Source organism: Trichechus manatus, unplaced genomic scaffold (genome assembly GCF_000243295.1).
Source record: "Trichechus manatus latirostris isolate Lorelei unplaced genomic scaffold, TriManLat1.0 scaffold00032, whole genome shotgun sequence".
In the NCBI taxonomy this organism is placed as follows: domain Eukaryota; kingdom Metazoa; phylum Chordata; class Mammalia; order Sirenia; family Trichechidae; genus Trichechus; species Trichechus manatus.
Genome location: NW_004443968.1, coordinates 9361396 through 9373169, shown reverse-complemented (window position 1 = coordinate 9373169; position 11774 = coordinate 9361396). Strand labels below are relative to the sequence as shown.

Sequence of the window (11774 nt, the reverse complement as noted above, 5' to 3'; positions counted from 1 at the left end):
AGACCAAAGGGGCAGCTTCTGTCCAGAGGTGAGATGGGAAGGCAGAGAGAGGTAGGAGCTGGTTGAATGTTCACGGGGAATCGGGTGGAGGGGAGGAGTGTGCCGTCACAGAATGGGGTGAGCGGTTGGGGTCTCATAACAATGTATGTAAAAAAAAGAAATCTGTATGGGGGACTAACTTGAAATGTAAACTTCATTTAATTACAACAATTAAAACAAAAAAAGAAAAGGTTAAAGCTTAGATCATTTGAGACATTCCTTGCTTTCTGATGTAAGCATTTAATGTTATAAATTTTCCACCAAACACAGCTTTAGCTGCATTCCACAAATTTTGGTATGTTGTGATTTAATTTTCACTCAGTTCAAGGTATTTACTTATTTCCCTTTCTATTTCCTCTTTGATCCATGGCTTTTAAAGAAGTGTGTTATTTTGTTTCTTATACTTGGGGATTTTCAAGATAGTTTTTTATCATTGATGTCTAGGCTAATTCCATTGTGGTTATGGAAGTACCTTGTGTGACTTCAGCCCTTTTAAATTTATTGAGATTTGTTTTATGGTCCAGAATATGATCTATGTTAGTGAATGTTTCATGTGCACTTCAAAAATGTGTCAATTGCTGTTTTTTGGTGGGATATTCTATAAATGTCAATTAGGTTGATTTGATAAAAGTTTTTCAAATCTTTTATGCCCTTACCTATTTTCTGTATATTTCCTCTTTCAATTACTGTGAAGAGAGTGTTGAAATTGCCTATTATAATTGTGGTTTTATTTTTCTTTCCAGTTCAGTCAGTTTTTGCTCTCAATTTTTTTTAAAGCTCTATTATTTGGTAATTACACATTTAGTGTTGTTATGTCCTCTCAATGCATTGACCCTTATATCATTAAATTTCCCTTTTTACCCCTGATATTATTCCTTTTCTTTCTGAAGTGTACTTTCTTGGATATTAATATAGCTACTTCAGATTTAATTTTCAGTGTTTACATGTTTTTCAGTCTTCTCAACTTTTTTTGTATCTTTATATTGTAGCTGTCATATAATTGAGTCTTGGTTTTTAAGCCAAACCGACAGTTTCTGCCTTTTACTTGGAGGGTTTAGACCATTTATATTTTTGTAGTTTTCTACATTGTTGAAGATAGTTTGAACACGTTAATATTTGTTTTAGCTGTTCTGTCTGTTCTTCATTCTGTTCTTCCTGTTTTCCTGCTTTCTTTTGGGTTATTTTTTTTTTTAATTCGTAGACTTTATATTTTAGAGCAGTTTCAGATTTTCAAAAAAAATGGAAGCAGATAGTATAGAGTTCTCAGATATCTTCCCACGCTCCCCCCCAGTTTTCCATATTATTACCATTTTGCATTAGTGTGATTCATTTGTTACAATATGAATCAATATCGATACATTATTATTAACTAAAGTTCATAGTTTACATTAGGGCTTACTCTGTATTGTACAGTTTTATGGGTTTTGACAATTTTTAAAAAATTTTTGTATTTTCTCTTCACAATTTGCTTATCAACTATATCCTTTTGTTTTATATTTTTTATGGTTTCCCTAGGATTCACAATCTACATCTTTGATGAATTACAATCTACCTTCAAATGATAAAAACGCTATTTCACATATAGTTCAATAACCTCCCAACAGTATACTTAAATCCCCCTTCCCTTCACTTGTGCTTTGTTGCCATACATTTTACTTTTACATTTGTTAAAAACTTCACATTAAGCTATTATTTTTGCTATATATTCCACTACTTTTTTTTTCTTTTTATTTTCAAATAAATATAGACTCATGGGAAGTTGCAAAAATAGTACATAGAATTCTGTGAAGCCTTCACCTAGATTCCCTTTCACCTAAATTCCCCTAATGGTGACATCTTAAAATACTGTGGTAAAATATAAAATCTAGGAAATTTAAATTGATGCAGTACTGTTAACTAGACTGCAGTCCTTATTCAGTTTTTACATGCACTTATTTTTGTATGTGTGTGTAATTCTATTCAGTTTGATCCCGTGTATTGATTTGTGTAACCATGACCACAGTTAAGGTACAGAAGTACTTGGTATACAGGAACTCATGTGTACTACTCCTAGCAATCACTAATCTGTTTTTCATCTCTATAATATCGTCATTTCAAGACAACCTTTTTTTTTTTTAATTGACTATTTCTTTCTTTCTTTTTTTTTTTTAATTGTACTTCAGGTGAAGGTTTACAGAACAGTTTCTCATTAAACAGTAGTACACATAAACATACTGTTTTATGACATTGGTTAACAACCCCACAACATGTCAACCCTCTCCCTTCTCGACCTTTTTTTTTTTTGTTGAAAATATACATAGCCAAAGATACATCATTTCAAATTTCTACATGCACAGTTCAGTGACATCGACTACGCTCTTCCAATTGTGCTGCTATTCTCACTTTAGATGAAGGTTTACAGATCAAAATAGTTTCTCATTAAACAGTTAGTACACATGTTGCCCTATGACGGTGGTTAACAACCTCACAACACATCAACACTGTCCTTACTCAACCTTGGGTTCCCTATCACCAGCTTTCCTGTCCCCTTCTGCCTTCTAGCGCTTGTTCCTGGACTGCTGTGTCTCATTAGTCCCATTTGGTTTTATGGGGCTGTCCACTTGCCGGCTGAATGGTGAACCTCGGAAGTGAGTTAACCACTGAGCTAAAAGGGTGCCTGGGTGCCATACTCTCGGGGTTTCTCCAGTCTCCTTTAGGCCAGTAAATCTGGTCTTTTTTTTGGTGAATTAGAATTTTGTTCTACATCCTTCTCCAGCTCTGTCCAGAACCCTCTGACAAGACAAAACCTTTTTGAGATTAAATTTTTTCAATAAACATGATACCTTGAGATTCATCCAGGTTACATGTATTAATAATTTGTTCCATTTTAATGATGAGTACTATTTCATTGTATAGATATATCAGTTTGGTACATGTATCATGCTTGGTAAAGTAGAGGGTCAGTGAGAAAGAGGAAGACCTTCAGCAAGATGAATTGTCACAGCAACTGCAATAATGGCCCAAACATACCTACTATTGTGAGGGTGATGCAGGATCAGACAGTGTTTCATTCTGTTATACATACTTTTGCTGTGAGTCAGAGCCAACAGGGTGGCACCTAACGATGACAACGATCAGTTTGTTTAACCATTCACCTGTTGAAGAACGTTTGAGTTGTTTCCAGTGTTTGGCTATTACAGATAAAGATGCTGTGAGCGTTTGTATACAAGTTTTTGTGTGAACATAAGTTTTCATATCTTTAGGTTAAATGCTCAAGAATGCGATTGCTGGGTCATATGGTAAGTGCATTTTTATTTTTATCAGATACTATCAAACTATTTTCCAGAGCGGCTGTACCATTTTACATTTCATCAGGCATTATGAGAGATTCATTTGCTCTATATTCTCACCAGCATTTGGTGTTATCACTATTTTTTATTTTAACCATTCTATTAGGTATGTAGTGATATCTCAATAATGTTGAACATCTTTTCATGTGCTTATTTATCATCGCTATCTCCTCTTTGGTGAAATAGCTATATCTTTTGCCCGTCTTCTAAATGGATTATTTGTTTTTACTATAGAGTCTTAGAGTTCTTTATATATTCTAGATACAAATCCTCGTTGGATATGTGCTTTGCAAATATTTTCTCCAAGTCTCTAACTTGTCTTTTACCCTGGTAACAGGATCTTTCATGTGGCAAAAGGTTTTAATTCTGATAAAATGTAATTTATCTTTTTTTTTTTTCTTTTATGGATCATGCTTTTGGTATCTTGTCTAAGACCTCTCTGCTTAGCCCTAGGTCCTGATGATTTCCTTGTACATTTTTTCCAAATATTTTATACTTTAATGTTTTACATTTAAATTAACGATCCATTTTGAGTTAATTTTTATGTAAGTTATGAGACTTAGGATGAGATTCATATTTTGCCTGTTGATGTCCAGTTGCATCAGGACCATTTGTGAAAGGCTATCTTTTGTTGAATTGCTTTTACACACTTTGTGAAAAATCAGTTGGACATATTTGCATGTGCCTATTTTTGAGTGCTCTATTTTGTTTCATTGATCTATGTGTCTGTTTCTCCACCAATACCACGATATCTTGATTACTGTAGCTATTGGGTAGCTACAGTGCCACTACCCATCTGTCAGTTTGTGAATTGTGGAAGCTTGTGTGTTGTTATGATGCTGGAAGCTATGCCACTGGTATTTCAAATACCAGGAGGATCACCCATGGTGGGCAGGTTTAAGAAAGGCCTGGTAATCTACTTCTGAAAATTAGCCAAGGAAAACCCTGTGGATCACAACAGAATATTTTTCTATATAGTGCTGGAAGATGAACCCCCTAGTTTGGAAGGCACTCAGAATATACATTGATCGCAGCAATAGACTCGAGCATACCAATAATTGAAAAGATGGCATTAGACTGGCCAGCGTTTTGTTCTGTTGCCTACGGGGTCGCCATGAGTCAGAGTCAATTCAACAGCAGCTAACAAACGTTTAGTAGAGTGATTCCTCCCGCTTTATTCTTTTTCAAAATTGTTTTAGCTGTTTGAAGTCCTTTGCCCTTCCATATAAAATTTTAGAATAAACTCTTCTGTACTTTTTACTGGGATTTTGATAATTGTATTAAACCCATAATTAATTTGGGAAGAATTGACATCTTTACTATATGGAGGCTTCAAATCCAGAACACAGTGTCACTCATTAATTTAGAGCTTTTTTTTTTAAAAATTTCTTTCATTAGTGTTTTGTATTTTTCAGCATGTTAAGTCCTATACACATGTTAGTAGATTTATACCTAAGTACTTCATTTGTTTGGCGTGATTGCAAATAATGTCGTGTTTTTAATTTTGGTTTTCCATATGTTTATGAAAATGTGCTTGTGAAAATAGGCTTACGAAAATGTGATAAATTTTGAGTGTTGATATTGTATCCTGCAACCTTGCTGAACTCACTTGTTAGTTCTAGGAGATTTTTTTCTTCTGTTTTGTTTTGTGATGGGAGTTTTTTTTTTTTTTTTTTTTATTTTGTATATTCCTTGAAGTTTTCTAGGCAGACAAAAATGTCATCTGCAAATTGGACAGTTTTATTGTTTTCCCTTCCAATCTGTATGTCCTTTATTTTCTTGCTTTGTTTCGCTGGCTAGGACAGTACTGCTTTTTTTTTTTTTTAATTGTATTTTAGATGAAGGTTTACAGAGCAGACAAGTTTCTCATTAAACAATTAATACACATATTGTTTTGTGACATCGGTTGCCAAACCTACAGCATGTCAGCACTCTCCCCTTCTTGACCTGTGTTCCGCATTACCATTTTTCCTGTCCCCTTTTGCCTTCTCTTCCTTGCTTCTGGGATTGGTGTGCCTGTTTAGTCTCGTTTTGTTTTATGGACCTGTCTAATCTTTGGCTGAAGGATTAACTTCAGGAGTGACTTCATTACTGAGCTATAAGGGTGTCTGGGGGCCATACTCTTGGGCTTTGTCCAGTCTCTGTCAGACCGGTAAGTCTGGTCTTCTTTTTTGTGAGTTAGAGTTTTGTTCTACATTTTTCTCCAGCTCTGTCCGGGACCCTCTATTGTGATCCCTGTCAGAGCAGCTGGTGATGGTAGCCAGGCTCCATCTAGTTGTGCTGGACTCAGTCTGGTGGAAGCTGTGGTAGTTGTGGTCCATTAGTCCTTTGGACTACTCTTTCTGCTGTCTAGGACAGTACTGTGTTGAGTAAGGATGGTAAAAATGGACATTGTTTCCTTGTTTCCGAACTTAGGAAGAAAGCATTGTTTTTCACTATTAAGTATGATAGTAGCTGTAGGTTTTCTTTGTAGATGCTCTTTTATCAAGTTGAGGACGTTCCCCTCTATTCCTTGTTTACTGAGAGTTTTTTTTTTAAAATCATGAATGGGTGTTTAATTTTGTCAATACTTTTTTGCATCAATTGATATGATTGTGATTTTTCTTCTTTCATATGGTTGATTGCATTGTTTGTCCTTTTTTTAAATATTGAAATGGAGTTCTGGTGGCAAAGTAGTTAAGAGCTCAGGCTGCTAATCAAAAGGTTTACAGTTTGAATCCATCAGTCACTCCTTGGAAACCCTATGGGGCAGTTCTACTCTGTCCTATAGGGTTGCTATGAATCGTAATCGACTCGACGGCATGCAACAACAACAACAACATTGAGCCAGCTTTGCGTACCTGAAATAAATCCCACTTCATTGTGGTGTATAATTTTTTTAATATATTGCTGGGTTTGTTAATATTTTGTTGAGAATTTTTACATCCAGGTTCATGACAGAGTCATCTTTTTTTTATTATTAATTTTTTTTCTAATGTACTATCTTTGTCTGGTTTTGGTATCAGGTAATATTGGTCTCCTGAGATGAGTTGGGAAGTATTCTCACCTCTTTTATTTTCTGGAAAATATTAGGTAGTATTGGTGCTAGTTCTGTGTCAAATATTTGTTAGAAGTCTCCAGTGAAATGTTATTGGCATGGAGATTTTTTGGAGGAAGGTTTTAAATTACAAAGTCAGTTTCTTTTATAGTCATAGAACTATTCATATTGTCTATTTTATGTTGGATGAGTTTTGGTAGTCTGTAGTTTTCAAGATCTTGAGCCATTTGTTTAATTTATATGTACAGCTGTTGGTGTATTTCCTCATTTTTCTTTTAAGGATTGCAGACTCTGTAGTGATAGCCCCTGTTTCATCATTACCTGTTAAACAGATTTAACAATAAGAAATAAATGTCTTTATTCATATATTTTTCTTTTGTAACACTCTTCATTTCTTTGTGTAGATCAGTATTTCTGACTGATTATCATTTGCCTTCTGTCGGAAGTGCTTATCAGTTTTTGTGCTGCAGGTTTACTGGTGATGAATTCGCTCAGTTTTTGTGTGTCTGAAAAAATCTATTTCTCCTTCTTTTTTGAAAGATACTTTTGCTTGGTGTAAAATTCTGGGTTGATAGGCTCCCCCCCCCCCCCCCCCTTTTAGTAATTGAAAGAGTTGATCCATTTTCTTCTGGCTTGCATAATTCTGAGAAGCTTTCTTTCATTCTTTGTTCCTGTGTATATAATATGCTTTCTCTCTAGCTGCTTCACTTGTTTTCAGCAATTTAATTGTGGTATATCTTTTTGTGTTTTTTTGGTAATGTTTATTCTGCTTGGATGTGGTGTTAAAAGTTTTTATCCATTTAAAAAAAAATATTATTTTTCTCCCCACTCCCTCTTGTCCCCAATACTAGTTTCCTTTTCTGGGACTCCACTTACAATCTGTTAGGCCACTTGACATTGTGTCACAGGTCAGTGATGCTCTATTTTTTAGTGTTTTTTCCCTCTGCACTTTATTTCGCTATATTTTAGGTACTTCTATTGCTATTTTCAAAGAGCTTACTGATCTCATCTTTTATAATCTCGTTTGCTGTTAATGCCTTAAATTATATTTTTTATTTTAGATATTGTACTTTCACGTATAGAAGTTTGAAATGCATCTTCTGTTTTTCACTTCACTATGTTCATATTTTTTCTACTTTTTTGAACATATGGACCATATTGAAATAGATGTTTAACATCCTTTCCTGCTAACTCCATATCTTTAGCATTTCTTGATCTGTTTCTATTGATTGATTTTTCTCCTTGCTTATGGATTATATTTTTCTGCTTCTTTGTATGCCTGGTAATTTTGTACGGATGCTCCTGTTGAACCAAACCAAATCCGTTGCCGTCGAGTCGATTCTGACTCATAGCGACCCCATAGGACAGAGTAGAATTGCCCTCATAGCGTTTCCAAGAAGTGCTTGGTGGATTCGAACTGCTGACCTTTTGGTTAATAGCTGTAGCACTTAACTGCTACACCACCAGGGTTTCTGTATGGATGCAAGACATTGTCAGTTTCACATTGTTGGGTGCTGGATTTTGTGGTGTTCCTTTAAAGAATAATTTGGTGATAAATGTTTTTGGTTTTGTTTTGTTTTTGGTGTTCTTTCAAAGAATGTTGGACTTTGTTCTGGCATTCATTTATGTTATTTGTGCTAGTTTTCACTGCTTTGAAGCTCACTTTTAATTTTTGAAATGGCAGGTCTAGAGTAGCTTTTTATTTAGGGCTAAGTCAGCCCTACTACTAAAGCGATCCTATTGAAGACTCTACCTGATGTCTCATATATTACAAGCTTTTTCGCCTCTGGCTGATGGGAACACAAATTACAGCTGTGTGGGTATGTCAGAAATTGTTCGGTTTACTACTTTCCCTGCCCTTGGATAATGTTTTCTCTTGTATGCATGGATCAGTGTTCAGCCAAAGACATGAGAGAATTCGTCTGCAGCTTTGCTCAGCGTTCTCTTTCTCAGCAGTTTCCTCTGCTCTGATCCTCTGCTCTTAAATCTAGCCACGCTGGTTTACTCAAACTCTGATCTCTGTCTCCTCAACTCAGCAAGACCCTCATGGTCTGTTTGGGTTCCTCCTTCCTGCTATGCCCTAAACGGTACAGGCAGTAAGTTACGGCAGTCAAAGAGTTTATCTTGTTTATTTTCTTTCTGTAAGTGAACAGTCCTGGCTGCCTGTTGTCCAGTGTTGATAACAGTTGTCACATATATTGGCCTATTTTCTAGTTGTTTAAGTAAGGAGAATGAAACAAATCCAGTCTGTGTTACCCTATCATGGCCAGAAACAGAATTGCAGTAATGTTTTAAATACCCATTTAGCTAATAAAATATTAATAAATAAAAAGATGTCAGATGGCATTTTATATAGTTCTTGCATATCCTTAGTTGAGGTTTAGAATTCTAGTTGCTGAGTCACTTAATTATAGGAGGAGGTATCTTTTAGAAAAACAGTGGTGTCAGATCTGATGCATGTTTACATTATATGGATTCAACTGTATTGTATTTTATAGGTAATTGAAGAGATTTTCAATGGAAATTTTTATTATTATATCTGATTTTTGCCTAATCCACTGACTTTGGATCCTAACCTCTGTGTAAAATGCTAGTATATAGTATTGCTTTCCTTTTACAAAGCAGGAAAATAATTTCTTTGACTATTTCTATGTGTTTTCTCAATGCTAATGAAATAACGATATCTCTATCAGGTTTTCTAGTTGACAGAGGAGAAGTTTGAGGAACGCCCTTTCACTTAATTGCTCATTTTATAATTCAGAGGAACATTTTGAGGAAAGCAAAAGCACATTTTTGTATTTATAACTGTTTACTCTTTATAAGGGGGAAGAGAGGGACAGAATAGTATAGGGTTGATATGGCATATAAGAGTGGGTTTTGAAAGAACACTGAGTTTGGAATTGGGAAATGTTTATTTTTTTAATCCTAGTTGCTATTAAGCTGTAATTTTGAACAAGGCATTTTACCTCTTTGAGCTCATTTCATTGTCTGAAAGACAGTGAAGATGATACTTGTTACTGTTTCATAAGGTTGTAATGATCAAATGAGGTAAAGTATGTGAAAGTTCTTTGAAGTCTCCCAAAGTGGTATATAGATATATGGTGGTATTTTGTCATCTGAACTGATAGGAAGAGAAAATGGCTGTTAGACATGACCTGTCTGCTTAGATTTTCGATGATATTTGTGTGTCTGGTTAAAGGTTTTTAAGTTTTGAACTATGGAAAATGAGTGTGGAGTGAGACAATCTTATACTACCCTGGAATGTAATTAATTGGAAGAAGAGAAGTAAGCATCTTTCAGCCACTACAAGCCAATTTTGTTATTAAAACTTTTTCCTGTCTTTGTTTTGCGAAGATTTACATGATATTCAGAACTTTACTAAAACTCTGTAAATTGTCAGCATACGTCCCCGTTTTAGCCCAGTATGGATATTATGTGACATTTCTGTTTTACTAGAGAGTTTACAGCCATTATTTTATATTACAGATAGTATATTGTTGTGACTTGAGGTTTATGTGTTTAGTAAGATTGCTTATTTTATTTTAAAATTGAATAATAATAATAAGCCATCCATTTACCTTCCCCATACCATTCATTTTTTGTTCTTTACTCTTTCATTTTAAGAGAAAAAAACAAAACAAAAACGTTCAACCAACATGAGCCTCTTTCCTCCCTAGAAGCAGTGAATTCTTTCCTGTATCTAAATTCTTGATGTAGCAGTTTGAAGAAGTTGACTTAGTAATTATTGAACAGTCATTTTTAGGGGGAAGTTTTTGATGGCTTATCTTTATGTTTTACAGAGAGAAGCTAGAGACTAAAGACTGTAGATACACGAAATACTTTCTTCTCTAGTATATTTTGGTGTGCCATACAGATGAATTTGTTGCAACTCTGTGAGTGAGAGACAGAAATAAAGTGTTGCTTCTGAGGTACTTTTTTTTATTGTAGGAAAGGGACTGTTTGCCTATAATATGTCCTAGAAGCTATTTCTCATCAGGAAAAATTAGAATGAAAAAAACTCAAAACCTGAACTTTTTTTCTTGCTGTATGCATATTTACATTATATGGATTCAACTGTCTTGAAGTTTTAATGACTTCATATCTTTTTTTTAAAAGTATAAATTTGGGTTTTTTTTTTCTTGCTTTTAATGATTTTAGATATAGCTTTATGATGACAGGCAGTGAGAATTTTTGCCTCATCTTCTAAATGGAACCTAAAAAATACATTAAATACTTGTTGGAAGACTGATTCTAGGGCCAGGGCAGCGAAAGTACAAAATGCACCTGGAGCATCTTGTAGTAACAGAAAGTAAAACAACAACAACAACAACAAACCAAACCCGTTGCCGTGAAGTTGATTCTGATTCACAAGTGCTCGAAAAAACAAAAAGATGAGGGGATGTCAAAGGGACGCAGGAGCCAACTGAAAGAGCTTCCAGTGGCCAAAACTGGAACAATTTGAGCAACAAAATAAATAATGTACTATTATTGGATTGTAGTCCAAAGTACATAATAAATATCCACGCATCCACATTGATATAAATAAATGATTTCATAAATACATAAATGGAAGAGGAGAGACAAATATTCCTTGCAGAAGAATTTTGAATAACGTTTGTAGAATCTCCACTCCAGGAGGTAGAAGCTAATTCCTTCCCTCTCCTTTGAGAGTGCACCAGGTTTAGTCACTTCCAAAAACCAGATTATGGAAAGGGAAAAATAGTAACTTTATAGTGGAGAAGTCTACTTTAACCAAGTGGTGAAAGTTAACATCACCGGTGATGTTATGTGGATATCATGATCTCCCTGATGTGATATGATGAGAAGGGCAGTTCACCTTGGTGGTATTTTATCCCAAAACTCATAACCCTACTTTAATCATGAGGAAAACATCAGATAAACCTAAAATTGAGGGTTAGTCTACAAAATGCCTGACCAGAGCTCCTCAGAACTGTCAAGCTCATAGAAGGAAATTCTGAGGACTCTTACAGACCAGAGGAGACTGGAGAGACATGAGAACTACATACAGTGTGATCTCCAAGATGGGATCCCGGATCAGAAAAATGACATTAATAGAAAAACTGGCGAAATCTGAATAATGGCTAGGCTTTAGTTAATAGCAGTGTACCGGAGTTGGTTTTTTAGTTTTGACAAATGTGCTCTGGGAATATAAGATGTTAACAGTAGGGGGAGCTTGATGAGAAGAGGCATATAGGAAGGTTCTGTACGATCTTTCAACTCTTCTGTAAATCTAAAATTATTCCAAAATAAAATACTTGCTAAAAAAAATACTTGACAGATTTTTTAATTGCATAGAATCATATGATGTGAAGAATAGAAACTGCTTTGTGTTAATCAGCTTTCTCCAG

At 34.9% G+C, this 11774-nt stretch overlaps 1 protein-coding gene across 14 annotated transcripts in view; it reads left to right on the top strand.

Annotated features, from left to right (window-relative positions):
- ARB2A (ARB2 cotranscriptional regulator A) overlaps positions 1-11774 on the top strand; it is a 483138-nt gene that overhangs the window by 53784 nt on the left and 417580 nt on the right. For 2 of the 14 annotated variants that reach the window (XM_023730115.1, XM_023730105.1), the window contains exon 2: positions 3282-3317. The exons of 6 other annotated variants lie outside the window; for them this stretch is intronic. Coding sequence is in view for 3 of the 8 variants with exons in the window: in XM_023730105.1 (XP_023585873.1) it covers positions 3287-3317 (31 nt within the window). In the remaining 5 variants the exon portion in view is untranslated. Of the gene's footprint in view, positions 1-3279; positions 3318-10205; positions 10335-11774 lie in introns of those variants that run through there. 6 more of the 14 variants (XM_023730113.1, XM_023730108.1, XM_023730107.1 and 3 more) reach the window with 5 other exon arrangements.